Raw genomic sequence first — 17,007 nt, 5'->3', positions numbered from 1 at the left:
CGGGAAGTATATGAATAAAATCATAAAAGAGACATCGCATCCAAGTTAATGGTCTCTTTTATATCTGCAAATAATATTTTATTTAATTACAAAGCACATTTTTCATTGTATAAAAATATAACTTGATCCGCCTCTCACTGCATACAAACTGCGTCAAATTTTACGACATGGCGTCAAATTGACAAGTGCACTGCGATCAGTGAATTGGCGGATCGCGGGTTTTGATTGACAGGGTCACGTGAGCCAATGAAATAGCACCGATTAATATCCAAAGACGCGCCGCCATTTTGCCCGACAAGTTGTAGATTATTGTCGGACTTCAACGATTTCGATCATGGTAAAACGCTGTAGCTGGGGTACATGTAACACTGACAGTAGGTACCCCGATCGCCTTGTAGGAGGAATAAGATTTATTCCCTTTCCTAAACCAGGACGGAACTTAGAAAAAGCGAGGAGGTGGATAAGATTGTGTGGCAGACCCCACAACCAGTTAAATGAAAAGATCTTAAACGAAAGAAGTAAAGCTAAACATCTTTATGTTTGTTCAAAGGTAAATTTGAAAACACACATTAAATTATCTCTATATTTATGTGATCGTGCATATAACTGGTATCACAGTATATGAATCGGCAGTTTTATCAATAGCGACAGGCTCGCTACGCTCGCGAAGCTCACATGTTATTGTTTACGTTGTACTGCCGACTCCTGTGATCACACACAGGAGTCAAGACAGTTTATTAGGGACGTATATACCTGTATATACATTATAATGTACATGTAGGTCCCTGGTTTTATCAGTAAACAATGTAAACAACTTGCAGCTCAACGGTTGTGATTTATCATGCATATTGATAAAACTGCCGACTTCTGTGTAAAGATGTCATTACGTAAGTTACATGTAAGGCTATTATTATAAGTTATAAGAGAGTAGGATATGGCATGAATCTGAACACATGCATACAGAAAAGCTCTCCCCAGGCCATCATTAAAAATATCTTCGTTTCCCCTAACCCGACCCTAAAATTTCAAGTTGGGTAGGTTGGTAGGTAAATTATTTTTTTTTCTGACAGCAGTTTTGGAAATACATTCTGAAAAATTAAATGACATCTTTATAAATAAGAAAGAACAAAAGAAACCAACATTTTAACCGAATATCATACAAATGAAATTTAAAAGCAACATGTGTGGTAAATTAATTCACAAATATTATTCATTTGAACTTGTGAAATATCTCAGGTCAGCATAAATTTATTGAAATTGAATTTTTACAAAAAGACAAGATTCGCAAATACTCAACCATCTGCCATCCGAGTATATTTTTTCGAACCTACGATCATCTTCGAGTGCTTACACAGACAAAATGTCAAGGGTCTGGCGCAGTAATTGTAGAGTTTCGTTTTGGAGTCAAGACGTAAATCAGGAGCTTTTTTTCTAAGTCACATGTCCCGACGAGGGACGTGGAGACTGGTCAGTAGAATGATACCGTAAAAAAAGGTAGTTCCATGCAGTGTTGCAGTATACATGTAGATGTTGGCACGGAAAAGATCCCTTAATGATACTTCATGATCAATGGCCATAAGTGCCGAGAAAAAGTCTAAATTAGGAGCCCTCCAACAGGCAGGTGTTCAAATGTTGTCGATCCAACAATTTTTAAAGGTATTTTAAAGCAAAGAAACAACCTATTTTCAAGGGCCTAACTAAAGTAAAATACACTGGACGTCTCAGGAAGCCGTACCATAAGCCAATTTTAAAGATTTCAACACTATTTGAAAAGAGTGTACATGTACCTGTATAAACAATATTTAATTCAACCAAACCTTATCTAAAATGATTAAAGTTTCATATATCTAATGCTATAGTCACGAAGCTTACCCCATAGATAAAAGAAATGAAGAAACGACATCTGAATTATATTCATCAAGATAAAATAATTATACAAAGACATATTTACAACTCCTATGGTCCTATATTGTAAAAAATAGAATCATACATGAAGTGATAATTAGATCAAACGAATGAAATGCAGTGAAATTTATTGATATGCATCAGTGCAAACACAAAGTGGGCCCCTCATTTGCTCATGAGACAGGCTTTTCCATGCTTACTACGTACGTTAATTTTAGAAGACACATTTGCAAATACCATCTTAACACTCCTTAGTCATGGTATATTTAATTCACAAAATGTTTCAAGAGTTTAGGATTCTAATAAGTTAAAGATATATATTAAGACTGATACATCGCCGTTGTTTTATAACACGAACTAACCCTGTGTGGCCACATGTTGTGGGCGCCAAATGAGAGTAAAACAAAAGCCACCGTTCTGATAAAAACGGATTTTGATGAAATTGTATTTTATAAAGTTGATAAACAATAAAAAAAAATATTTGAACAATTTTATTAAAAAAAAATTTTCAGTCGGCACGATTTAAGTGTGTCGGTCGCGTTAGGGGAAACAAAGGTACTTTTTATTTTGGCCCCAGCTTATTTGTGTGCGTGTATATATATATATATATATATATATATATATATATATATATATATATATATATATATATATATATAACCGAATCCGCACCGTTGGCGCCCTAGCTTTAGAGAATGATCCTCACTTAGCGGCATGCGATATTTAGCGGCATAAAATCGTATGCCGCTAAGTGCGTGCGCGTTTTTTAAATTGCTCTATCTCTCTTAATAGGACAGGTAAGGCAATGAAACTTTCTCTGTTATAATAACTAATCTTTTGTAGATGAAATAAGTGCCAGAAAAATATTGAATACTCAGTAAATAACTTATTTTGATCGATTTTGTGAAGGTACCCTATTTTGTAGTATATATAATTTTCGTCATAATTCTCATTTTGAGGCATACTGCGTTTTTTTGGCGTTTTCTCTCTTAAGTGTGATGTATATCATTCTGAAATTTTGATCATAGCCGTATAGGAATGAAATGCATCATATGTGATTGTTTCATAGGCAAGCATTCTTGAAATCGAATGCAATAAACGTTTATGTAAAATCTTATGCTCAGTTTTGCAGTTCAGCGCATTATATATCCTATAGGATACTACGCATGTCTGACCTAAAAACGGTATCAAAAGAAAATGGCGAATGGAATGTTTTGGTTTGCTTCGATTCTTAGACAAAATGAAAACGAATATGTTCCGCTGATTAAAGCAATATCTCATAGCAGATGGTTTGAACGTTATTGATTAGAGGAGTTTTCAGGGGCCACTGAGGATGTGATATTTAAAAACATATGTGGTATTTGAAATATTTTTGTTTTCTTTCGGTAAGCAGTAATTCAACCAGTGGATTATCATGATACTATATCTTCAAATATTTGAAGAAGGCATGTTTCTTAAGTCGTGTCGAATTTCTGTGTAGTTCCTGTTTATCTAACGGAACATCGGTTTATGAATACACGTGTTTTGCAGCTAAGACATTTTTCCCAGCCGTCGTTGTTTGTTAGCGGAGATGGAAAAAAATTAACGAATATCTTCATACTAGCTGGATTTCTTAAATCGACGAATGATTTTAAAATGTGTCGTAAACTTTATTATGAAAAAAACAACGTAACAAATGAGTACCATTATATTTATTCATTCGTACTTTAAAGAAAAATATTCAGTGTTCTCACACATGACCATGTAGCATTTTATGAGTTACCAAGGAGAAAATGGCATAAAAATGCAAGGATTTCAAACAGGAATATTTTTAATCCCTGTTGAGGTACGTGGGATTTATTTTTTTTTAATTTGAATTCAATTAGTTTTGAAAACAAATAACAATGATTTTTATTGATTATGTATCTATATAAATAAATATGAATTCGAAAATGGCAATAAATAAATGACCAATAAAATCCAGTTAACCAAAAGTCAAGGAACTTAATGAGTTAATTTACATCACTATATTAATCATTATCAAATCATTATCAAACATGCATTTCCATTTAAAATGCTGAAAATTACTCCATTTTTTTCTTTAATCTTATGATGTTAAACAAAAATCTTGAGAAATTGATATTTTATGTTACATTATGGTAACATTAATTTTTGTTATTGTTTTCTGTTTTTGTTTTGATAATTATTAAAATTATGTCATTTTGAAGCCATAAATTAATTTTTTATCTGTTTCAGGAAAAAAATGTTGTTGTAAATTAATATCTATTGATTTTAGATTATAAAATAAAAATTGTTTTACTTGCAAATAATTGGTATAATTTAATTATTCATCTGCATATGTATCAGGTAGAAAGGCTTTTAAGAGACTTTACAATTATATTTTTCCTGATCAAGTGCATGTTCACTTACAAAAAAAAGATAAAGCGTTTATAAATACTGTAATAGGGATAGACTTCTAAGGCTGTCAAATAAGCCTTCAAACAACGCAAGTTTTTAAAAATCAAAATTCATTTAGAATGGATTGAACAAAAAAAATGTAGATCTTATGTACCCATGTTTTTTACAACTCACTTTAACTACTATAGTTCTTTATAGGCTTCTTACTCAAAATATAGTCTAATCCACTCTCGACTGTTTACAATTCAAGCTTTGAACTTGCTGACCTTTTCAGAGTTACCCCCTCTTTGACCAGAAATATCAATCAATAAAAAGTTCTTTTTATAAATAAAAAAATTCAATAAAAGTTTTGATACAAAAAATGATATGTCATTGACAACACATCAGTAATATCGGGGAGAGAGAGAGAGAGAGAGAGAGAGAGAGAGAGAGAGAGAGAGAGAGAGAGAGAGAGAGAGAGTTTCTTTTTTTCTCTCCACAGTTCTCCGAAATCGTTCTTTTGAATAGGGATAGTTTTGATCTGTTTTTTTTTCTATTTTTATTTTTCTAGATTATTTCTTTTTTAAAGCTTTTTGAAGATATAAAAAAAAAATCAAAGAAATAATTAACATCGAAAATAGGGGAGGGATAAATATGAAAATATTCAAAAATTAATTATAAATTTTTGTGACAAAGGAAATGATTGTTTTTGTATTAAAAAAACATTTATATACATTTGATAGCAAATAAATTGCCTGTTTATAAATCCTTAATCTTATCATAAAAAAATCTTTTTATGTGTCTTAAGGGGTATAGTATTTTAAATAAATGTTAGAGGCATGAAACATCTGGAAAATTTCAACAAGTTCAGTTACACGCCCTAGAATCTCATCCTTTTTTTGTAAGTGAACATGCACTTGAGGAAAAAAAATGTGGAAAATATTTCAAAGGTAGGTATATAATTAAAATTAAATGTGCTCATCAGAATAGAATCACGTGTAATTTTGATTAAGATTGAATCAATCTATCGTCATGAAGTGCATATGCCTGAATGTTATATAATCTCATTTAATTGTGGATGTACTGTGTTTTTTATCATATGAGAGTGAAATTATTAATTCAATTTTATTGCCCAAGACGATCAACAGTAAAAATATATTTATACACATATATATTTAGTTTATGTTTTCATTATACTTTTAGATTCATCAAAGTATTGAGAATAAAACCTACATAATACATAAATCACCTTTAAGAATGCATGCAGACATGTGCCTGAACTCATCATTATTAGCTAGCTAGAATACTTTCAGAATTTACATCCCAAATTTCTTTTGAAATAATAGGTTCAATCAGGTTAGATTTTCAATTTGATTTTAGACTCAACTATGATTTTTTTAAGTAATTGGGGAATTTTATAGTCTGAATAAATTCTGGGGTTGATAAAAAATGATAATGATTTATAATGCATTTTTTTTCTGAAAAGACATTTATATTTCTCGCATAATAATTGCCATTGTATGGAACATTTAAAAAATTATTCGTTAAAAAATTCGCAGACCATTTTTAAAATACTTTTATACTGTAGAATATCAGCAGAATGTAAATATTTCACATACAAAGATCCAGATAGCTTAAAGCAAAGCGACCATGATTTACTCGTGGTATATCTAGGTTCAAGTCCTGGTCTGGATTAATGTTTAAAGATTTACATCTGCTTATAAATGTACCTGCAAAAATAATAAATAAAAAATACATGAATTCCATAGCTTGGCTATTTTGAAAAATTTATTTCTTATAACACTTAATCAAAATTGATAGTGTGTCTCAATTTGCAATAGTTTTAGATAGAGAAATGCTTTTTGATTTACTTCAAAAACTTAAAATCAACCAATGGCTTTTATTCGCTTTGAGCAAAAATAATTAGTGTACACTCGGTCATCAGTTGAATTTTTTTTTTTAATTTTCAAAATAAAAGGGGCGTGTATTTAAATGAAGAAAACGATACCTTTTTAATTAATATCCTTTTTTTATTTCTGTCAGAAATATACAGTTCAAGTAACAGTGTTTAACATAATAATGTCAAATATCTTTCTCTCTGACAATGAGATATTTTGTGTTGTTTATTTGTATAATTGCATCACTCAGTCAATTCATTTAGAAAGTACAATCACTTTTCCCCCTATTTCAATCCAGTTTATTAGTGATCGTATGCACAAGAAAATTCGGTTGATATAATCAAAGTCCAATTTAATTTATGATTTTTCGCTTCCTTCCGAATATGAAAAAGAGAATTTAACGGAATATTTTAAGCCCACATTCTCAGAATTGCCATAATGATGAAGATGACACAAAACATTCAATAATGACAGCAAACCATCAAAATACACTGATATCATCAAACATCATAGATCAAGTTGTATATAAGTAAATAGCTGTTTTCCTTGATAAAGCCTGTACACTCTGTAGGTATAAAATCCTGCCAAATCACATTTAAAATGAAATGAAAATAATGAATAGAAATTTTAAATTTTATGATTTCTCATTACATGTATTCATGACATTGAATAATCAATTTCCTATATTCCCTCGCAAATTTACATATTAAAAAATCCTTAATTGATCTTTTTACACAAAATTAATTATTTTTCATGCAAAAGGATTTTTAAGTTTAGCATCACTCAATCCATTGATTTAGAAAATACACTCACTTTATTTCTATTTCAAACCCCTTAACTTGTGATCATGTGCCTGAGGAAATATGGGTAAAAAAAAAGTCCAACTTGATTGATCATTTTTAGCTTTCTTTTAAATTTGATGACAATATTATAGATTTTTCATGCACACTTATTTAATATTAACACGATGATGAAGATGGCACTAAATATTCAATACTGACTGAACATCATTAAAATGTATCACCAAATATCATATCTCAAATTGAGATTAAAAGTAAATAGCTGTCTTTTCGCTTGATAAAGCCTGTACATCTTGTACCTTCCAAATAACCGCCAAATCACACTGATTGCTAAGAAATGAAAATGATGAACATAAAATAATGAAGAACTGATTTTTCCTTATTTATGAGAGTGGCTTAACAATTTCTTTTCTTCTGTCATAAAAATGCACAAATAAATTATAAATTTCTTAATTGGTCTTTATACACAAAATCAATCATTTTTATGCAAATGGATTTTTAAGTTTAAGTAAAAGACTTCTCTCTTTTCACTGTTTGGTATTATTTGCCAAATCACTTTAAACTGAATGCTAAGAAATGAAAAAATGATGGATATAAAATAATGAAAAACATTATTTCTTCCTGTTCATGAGAGTGCATCATCACTCTCTGGTATTATCTCTCACAAATTTACAAATCAAAAATAACCTAATTGGTTTTTATACACAAAATTAATCATTTTCATGCAAATAGATTTTTAAGTTTAACATCACACTCTCAATTGATTTAGAAAATACATTCATTTATTTCAAATTTCAAACAACCATACATGTACTATGTATATATACAAGGAATAGTTTAGTGGGGGAATAAAACTAAGTCCAACTTGATAGATCATTTTTAGCTTCCTTCATTTTTTCAAAAGAATTTCATGAAATTTTTCAAGCACACTTACTTGGTATTGACACAATGATGTAGATGACACTTAATGCTCAATAATGACTGCACATCATTAAAATATATCATCCAACATCATATCTCACATTGCAATTAAAAGTAAATGGCTGTCTTTTCCCTTGATAAAGCCTGTGCATCCAGATCACAGTCACATCGCTTTAAAGTGATTGCTAAGAGATGAAAATGATGATTATAAAATAATGAAGAACATGATTTCTACCTGTTCACGAGAGTGTATCATCAATTTCTATCATTTGCATACAAATGGATCTTTAACTTTTGCACCACTTTATCAACTGATTTAGAAAAACACTCACTTTTATCCTATTTCAATTCAATTTACTTGTGCACATGTGCACATGAAAATATGGGTGAAAAAACTAAGACCAACTTGATAGATCAGTTTTAGCTTTCTTCAGAATTTCAAAGGAATTTCATGAAATTTTTCATGTACTCTTACTTGGTATTGATACAATGATGTAGATGACACTAGATATTCAATAATGACTGCACATCATCAAACAAGAGGCCCAGGGGCCACATCGCTCACCTGAGCACTATGGCTAGGAAAAAGCAGAAATCAGTTCAGTCTTGAAAGGTTGACCCCCCGGGGGTCATGATTTGAACAAACTTTAATCTACACTATCTGAGGATGCTTCCTTGTAAATATGACCAATCATGGCTTTGCTGTTCTTGAGAAGAAGATTTTTAAAGATTTTTCCTATATATTCCTATGTTAAACTTTGATCGCCCATTGTGGCCCCACCTGACCCCCGGGGGTCATGATCTGAACAAACTTGAATCTACACTATCTGAGGATGCTACCATATAAATATGACCAATCATGGCTTTGCTGTTCTTGAGAAGAAGATTTTTAAAGATTTTTCCTATATATTCCTATGTAAAACTTTGATCGCCCATTGTGGCCCCACTCGACCCCCGGGGGTCATGATTTGAACAAACTTGAATCTACACTATCTGAGGATGCTTCCTTGTAAATATGACTAATCATGGCTTTGCTGTTCTTGAGAAGAAGATTTTTAAAGATTTTTCCTATATATTCCTATGTAAAACTTTGATCGCCCATTGTGGCCCCACCCGACCCCTGGGGGTCATGATTTGAACAAACTTGAATCTACACTATCTGAGGATGCTACCGCATAAATATGACCAATCATGGCTTTGCTGTTCTTGAGAAGAAGATTTTTAAAGATTGTTCCTATATATTCCTATGTAAAACTTTGATCGCCCATTGTGGCCCCACCCGACCCCCGGGGGTCATGATCTGAACAAACTTGAATCTACACTATCTGAGGATGCTACCATATAAATATGACCAATCATGGCTTTGCTGTTCTTGAGAAGAAGATTTTTAAAGATTTTTCCTATATATTCCTATGTAAAACTTTGATCGCCCATTGTGGCCCCACCTGACCCCCAGGGGTCATGATTTGAACAAACTTGAATCTACACTACCTGAGGATGCTTCCACATAAGTTTCATATTTTCAAGCACAGTGGTTCTTGAGAAGAAGATTTTTTTAATGATGCCATTAATTTTTCACGAATTCTTAATTATCTCCCCTTGGAAGAAGGCGTGGCCCTTCATTTGAAGAAACTTGAATCCCCTTCACCCAAGGATACTTTGTGGCAAGTTTGGTTGAAATTGGCCTAGTGGTTCTGGAGAAAAAGGCGAAAATGTGAAAAGTTTACAGACGGACAGACGGACAGACAGACGGACAGACAGACAGACGGACAGACGGACTACAGACAAAATGTGATCAGAAAAGCTCACTTGAGCCTTTGGCTCAGCTGAGCTAAAAATATATCAGCCAACATCAAATTTTACATTGCGATAACAAGTTAATAACTGTCTTTTCCTTTGATAAAGCCTGTACATCTTGTAAATTCAATATCAGTTCCAAATTTCATTTAAGCTGACTGCTAAGAAATTTAAAATAAAAATGAATATAAAATAATCAAGTACAAGATTTCTCCCTATTCAAGAGAGTGCATCATCACTCTCTGGTATTATCTCTCACAAATTTACATGTTAAAAATTCCCTAGTTGGTCATTGTACACAAAATCATTTTCATGCAAATAGGTTTTTAAGTCTTGCATTACTTAATCAATTCATTTAAAAAATATATTCACTCATTTACTATTTCAAACAACCTTACATGTGCCCATGTGCACAAGGAATATTTTGAGGGGGAAAAACTAAGTCCAACTTGATAGATCATTTTTATCTTCCTTCAGAATTTCAAAACAATTTCATGAAATTATTCATGCACACTTGCTTGGTATTGACACAATGATTTAGATGACACTAAATACTCAATAATACTCAATAATGACTGCACATCATCAAAATATATCAGCCAACATCATATCTCAAATTGGGAATAAAAGTAAATAGATGTCTTTTCCCTTGAAGAAGCTTGTGCATCTTGTAGCTTCCAGATCACAGTCACATCACTTTTAAGTGAATGCTTAGAAATGAAACTGATGAATATTAAATAATGAAGAACATGATTTCTCCCTGTTAATGACAGTGCATTATCAAATTCTATCATTTGCATGCAAATGGATCTTCAACTTTTGCACCACTCTTTCAATTGATTTAGAAAATGCACTCACTTCTATCCCATTTCAATCCAGTTTACTTGTGCAAATGTTCAGAAGAAAATATGGATGAAAAAACTAAGTCCAACTTGAATGACCACTATTATCTTTCTTCAGAAATTTCAAAAGAATTTCAAGAAATTTTTAACGCACACTTACTTGGCATTGACACAATGATGTAGATGACACTAAATATTCAATAATAACTGCACATCATCAAAATATATAACCAAATATCATATGTCACATTGTGATAACAAGTAAATAGCTGTCTTTTCCCTTGATTAGGCCTGTACATCTTGTAAGTTCAAAATCACTGCCATATCACATTTAAAATGACTGCTTAAAAATGCAAAAAATGAATATAAAATAATAAATTACCAGATTTCTCCCTATGCAGGAGAGTGCATCATCACTATCTGGCATTATCTCTCACAAATTTACATATCAGAAATCCCCTAATTGGTCTTTATACCCAAATTTAATCATTTGCAGGCAAATAGGTTTTTGAGTCTTGCATTACTTAATCAATTAATTTAAAAAATTCAGTGTTCTTATGCACAAGGAATAGTTTAGGGGGGAAACTAAGTCCAACTTGATAGACCAATTTTAATCTCCCTTCAGAATTTCAGAACAATTTCAAGATATTATTCATGCACACTTACTTGGTATGGACACAATGATGTAGATGACACTAAATATTCAATAATGACTGCACATTATCAGAATATATCAGCCAACATCATATTTCAAATTGTGAAAAAAAGTAAATAGATGTCTTTTCCCTTAAAGAAGCCTGTGCATATTGTAGCTTCCAGATCACAGTCACATCACTTTAAAATGAATGCTAAGAAATGAAAATAATGAATATAAAATAATGAAGAACATGATTTCTCCCTGTTCATGACTGTGGGTCATCAATTTCTATCATTTGCATGCAAATGGATCTTTAACTTTTGCACCACTCTTTCAAATGATTTAGAAAATACACTCACTTTAATCCTATTTCAATCCAATTTACTTGTGCACATGTGCACAAGGAAATATGGGGGGGGGGGAAACTAAGACTAACTTGCTTTATCATTATTAGCTTTCTACAGAGTTTCAAAAGAATCTGATGACATTTTTCATGTACTCTAACTTGGTATTGACACAATGATGTAGATAACACTAAATATTCAATAATGACTGCACATCATCAAAATATATCATCTAATATAATATGTCACATTGTGATAACAAGTAAAAAGCTGTCTTTTCCCTTGATAGAGCCTGTCCATTTTGTAAATTCAAAATTACTCCCAAATCACATTTATTCTGAATGCTTCAAATTTAAAAAATATATATTAATAATAAAATACAAGATTAATCCCTATTCAGGAGAGTGCATCATCACTCTCTGGTATTATTTCTCATAAATTTACATATAAAAAATTCCCTAATTGGTTTTTATGCACAAAAATAATCATTTTCATGCAGATAGGTTTTTAAATTTTGCAATACTTAATCAATTGATTTAGAAAAAACATTCATTTATTTCCAATTTCAAACAAACTTCCATGTACTCATGTGCACAAAGAAGAATTTGGGGGGGGGGGGATGGGGGGGGGGGAACTAAGTCTAACTTGATAGATCATATTTATCTTCCTTCAGAATTTCAAGATAAATTTATGAAATTTTTCATGAACACTTACTTGGTATTGACATAATGATGTAGGTGACTCTAAATACTCAATATTTACTGCACAACATCAAAATATATCTTCCAATAAAATATGTCACATTGCGATTAAAAGTAAATAGCTATCTTTTCCCTTGATAAAGCCTGTACATCTTGTAAATTCAAAATTACTCCCAAATCACATTTAAACTGACTGCTTAGAAATTAAAAACACGAATATAAAATAATAAAATACAAGATTTCTCCCCATTCAGTAGTGCATCATCACTCTCTGGTATTATCTCTCACAAATATACATATCAAAAATTCCCTAATTGGTTTTTATACACAAAAATAATCATTTTCATGCAAATAGGTTTTTAAGTTTTGCATCACTTAATCAACTGATTTAGAAAATACATTCACTTACTTACAATTTCAAGCAACCTTACATGTTCTCATATGTACAAGGAATAGTTTGGAGGGAAAAAACTAAGTCTAATTTGATAGATCATTTTTTATCTTCCTTCGGAATTTCAAAGTAAATTCATGAAATTTTTTTATGCACACATATTGGAAATGACACAATGATGTAGATGACACTTAATACTCAATAATGACTGCACATCATCAAAAAATACAATCCAACATCATATCTCACATTGTAATTAAGAGTAAATAGCTGTCTTTTCCCTTGATAAAGCCTGTGCATCTTGTAGCTTCCAAATCACAGTCACATCACTTTAAAGTGAATGCTAAGAGATGAAAATGATGATTATAAAATAATGAAGAACATGATTTCTCCCTGTTCCCGAGAGTGTATCATCAATTTCTATCATTTGCATACAAATAATTCTTTAACTTTTGCACCACTTTTTCAGCTGAGTTAGAAAATACACTCACTTTCATCCTATTTCAATTCAATTTACTTGTGCACATGAAAATATGAGTGAAAAAACTAAGACCAACTTGATAGATCATTATTAGCTTTCTTCAAACTTTCAAAAGAATTTCAAGAACTTTTTCATGCACACTTACTTGGTATTGATACAATGATGTAGATAACACTAAATGTTCAATAATGACTGCACATCAACAAAATATATCACCCAATATCATATATCACATTGCTATATCAAGTAAATAGCTGTCTTCCCCTTGATTAGGCCTGTACATCTTGTAAATTTAAAATCAATGCCATATCACATTTAAACTGACTGCTAAAAATGCAAAAAATGAATATAAAATAATAAAGTACAAGATTTCTCCCTATGCAGGAGAGTGCATCATCACTCTCTGGTATTATCTCTCACAAATTTGCATATCAAAAATCCCCTAATTGGTCTTTATACACAAAATTAATCATTTTCATGCAAAAGGTTTTTAAGTTTTGCATCACTTAATCAATTGATTTAGAAAATGCATTCACTTATTTCCAATTTCAAACAATCTTACAAACATGTGCTAATGTGCACAAGGAATAGTTTAGTGGTAAAAACTAAGTCTAACTTGATAGATCATTTTTATCTTCCTTCAGAAATTCAAGACAATTTCATGAATTTTTTCATGCACACTTACTTGATATTGACACAATGAGGTAGATGACACTAAATACTCAATAATGACTGCACATCATCAAAATATATCAGCCAACATCATATCTCAAATTGGGAATAAAAGTAAATAGATGTCTTTTCCCTTGAAGAAGCTTGTGCATCTTGTAGCTTCCAGATCACAGTCACATCACTTTTAAGTGAATGCTTAGAAATGAAACTGATGAATATTAAATAATGAAGAACATGATTTCTCCCTGTTAATGACAGTGCATTATCAAATTCTATCATTTGCATGCAAATGGATCTTCAACTTTTGCACCACTCTTTCAATTGATTTAGAAAATGCACTCACTTCTATCCCATTTCAATCCAGTTTACTTGTGCAAATGTTCAGAAGAAAATATGGATGAAAAAACTAAGTCCAACTTGAATGACCACTATTATCTTTCTTCAGAAATTTCAAAAGAATTTCAAGAAATTTTTAACGCACACTTACTTGGCATTGACACAATGATGTAGATGACACTAAATATTCAATAATAACTGCACATCATCAAAATATATAACCAAATATCATATGTCACATTGTGATAACAAGTAAATAGCTGTCTTTTCCCTTGATTAGGCCTGTACATCTTGTAAGTTCAAAATCACTGCCATATCACATTTAAAATGACTGCTTAAAAATGCAAAAAATGAATATAAAATAATAAATTACCAGATTTCTCCCTATGCAGGAGAGTGCATCATCACTATCTGGCATTATCTCTCACAAATTTACATATCAGAAATCCCCTAATTGGTCTTTATACCCAAATTTAATCATTTGCAGGCAAATAGGTTTTTGAGTCTTGCATTACTTAATCAATTAATTTAAAAAATTCAGTGTTCTTATGCACAAGGAATAGTTTAGGGGGGAAACTAAGTCCAACTTGATAGACCAATTTTAATCTCCCTTCAGAATTTCAGAACAATTTCAAGATATTATTCATGCACACTTACTTGGTATGGACACAATGATGTAGATGACACTAAATATTCAATAATGACTGCACATTATCAGAATATATCAGCCAACATCATATTTCAAATTGTGAAAAAAAGTAAATAGATGTCTTTTCCCTTAAAGAAGCCTGTGCATATTGTAGCTTCCAGATCACAGTCACATCACTTTAAAATGAATGCTAAGAAATGAAAATAATGAATATAAAATAATGAAGAACATGATTTCTCCCTGTTCATGACTGTGGGTCATCAATTTCTATCATTTGCATGCAAATGGATCTTTAACTTTTGCACCACTCTTTCAAATGATTTAGAAAATACACTCACTTTAATCCTATTTCAATCCAATTTACTTGTGCACATGTGCACAAGGAAATATGGGGGGGGGGGGGGAAACTAAGACTAACTTGCTTTATCATTATTAGCTTTCTACAGAGTTTCAAAAGAATCTGATGACATTTTTCATGTACTCTAACTTGGTATTGACACAATGATGTAGATAACACTAAATATTCAATAATGACTGCACATCATCAAAATATATCATCTAATATAATATGTCACATTGTGATAACAAGTAAAAAGCTGTCTTTTCCCTTGATAGAGCCTGTCCATTTTGTAAATTCAAAATTACTCCCAAATCACATTTATTCTGAATGCTTCAAATTTAAAAAATATATATTAATAATAAAATACAAGATTAATCCCTATTCAGGAGAGTGCATCATCACTCTCTGGTATTATTTCTCATACATTTACATATAAAAAATTCCCTAATTGGTTTTTATGCACAAAAATAATCATTTTCATGCAGATAGGTTTTTAAATTTTGCAATACTTAATCAATTGATTTAGAAAAAACATTCATTTATTTCCAATTTCAAACAAACTTCCATGTACTCATGTGCACAAAGAAGAATTTGGGGGGGGGGGGATGGGGGGGGGGGAACTAAGTCTAACTTGATAGATCATATTTATCTTCCTTCAGAATTTCAAGATAAATTTATGAAATTTTTCATGAACACTTACTTGGTATTGACATAATGATGTAGGTGACTCTAAATACTCAATATTTACTGCACAACATCAAAATATATCTTCCAATAAAATATGTCACATTGCGATTAAAAGTAAATAGCTATCTTTTCCCTTGATAAAGCCTGTACATCTTGTAAATTCAAAATTACTCCCAAATCACATTTAAACTGACTGCTTAGAAATTAAAAACACGAATATAAAATAATAAAATACAAGATTTCTCCCCATTCAGTAGTGCATCATCACTCTCTGGTATTATCTCTCACAAATATACATATCAAAAATTCCCTAATTGGTTTTTATACACAAAAATAATCATTTTCATGCAAATAGGTTTTTAAGTTTTGCATCACTTAATCAACTGATTTAGAAAATACATTCACTTACTTACAATTTCAAGCAACCTTACATGTTCTCATATGTACAAGGAATAGTTTGGAGGGAAAAAACTAAGTCTAATTTGATAGATCATTTTTTATCTTCCTTCGGAATTTCAAAGTAAATTCATGAAATTTTTTTATGCACACATATTGGAAATGACACAATGATGTAGATGACACTTAATACTCAATAATGACTGCACATCATCAAAAAATACAATCCAACATCATATCTCACATTGTAATTAAGAGTAAATAGCTGTCTTTTCCCTTGATAAAGCCTGTGCATCTTGTAGCTTCCAAATCACAGTCACATCACTTTAAAGTGAATGCTAAGAGATGAAAATGATGATTATAAAATAATGAAGAACATGATTTCTCCCTGTTCCCGAGAGTGTATCATCAATTTCTATCATTTGCATACAAATAATTCTTTAACTTTTGCACCACTTTTTCAGCTGAGTTAGAAAATACACTCACTTTCATCCTATTTCAATTCAATTTACTTGTGCACATGAAAATATGAGTGAAAAAACTAAGACCAACTTGATAGATCATTATTAGCTTTCTTCAAACTTTCAAAAGAATTTCAAGAACTTTTTCATCCACACTTACTTGGTATTGATACAATGATGTAGATAACACTAAATGTTCAATAATGACTGCACATCAACAAAATATATCACTCAATATCATATATCACATTGCTATATCAAGTAAATAGCTGTCTTCCCCTTGATTAGGCCTGTACATCTTGTAAATTTAAAATCAATGCCATATCACATTTAAACTGACTGCTAAAAATGCAGAAAATGAATATAAAATAAT

General features: G+C 31.1%; 1 protein-coding gene across 1 annotated transcript in view; it reads left to right on the top strand.

Annotated features, from left to right (window-relative positions):
• Positions 1-334: 334 nt before the first annotated feature.
• Positions 335-17,007, top strand: part of LOC133198954 (uncharacterized) — a 119,440-nt gene continuing 102,767 nt past the window's right edge. Inside the window, exon 1 of the mRNA XM_061334854.1 lies at positions 335-550. Coding sequence (XP_061190838.1) covers positions 335-550 — 216 coding nt within the window. The remainder of the gene's footprint in view (positions 551-17,007) is intronic.

Source organism: Saccostrea echinata, unplaced genomic scaffold (genome assembly GCF_033153115.1).
Source record: "Saccostrea echinata isolate AGI-Se365-2 ecotype Australia unplaced genomic scaffold, CSIRO_AGI_Sech_v1 ptg000033l, whole genome shotgun sequence".
Taxonomy (NCBI): domain Eukaryota; kingdom Metazoa; phylum Mollusca; class Bivalvia; order Ostreida; family Ostreidae; genus Saccostrea; species Saccostrea echinata.
Note: the sequence above shows the minus strand (reverse complement) of the source record. Positions and strands in the feature narration are given on the sequence as shown.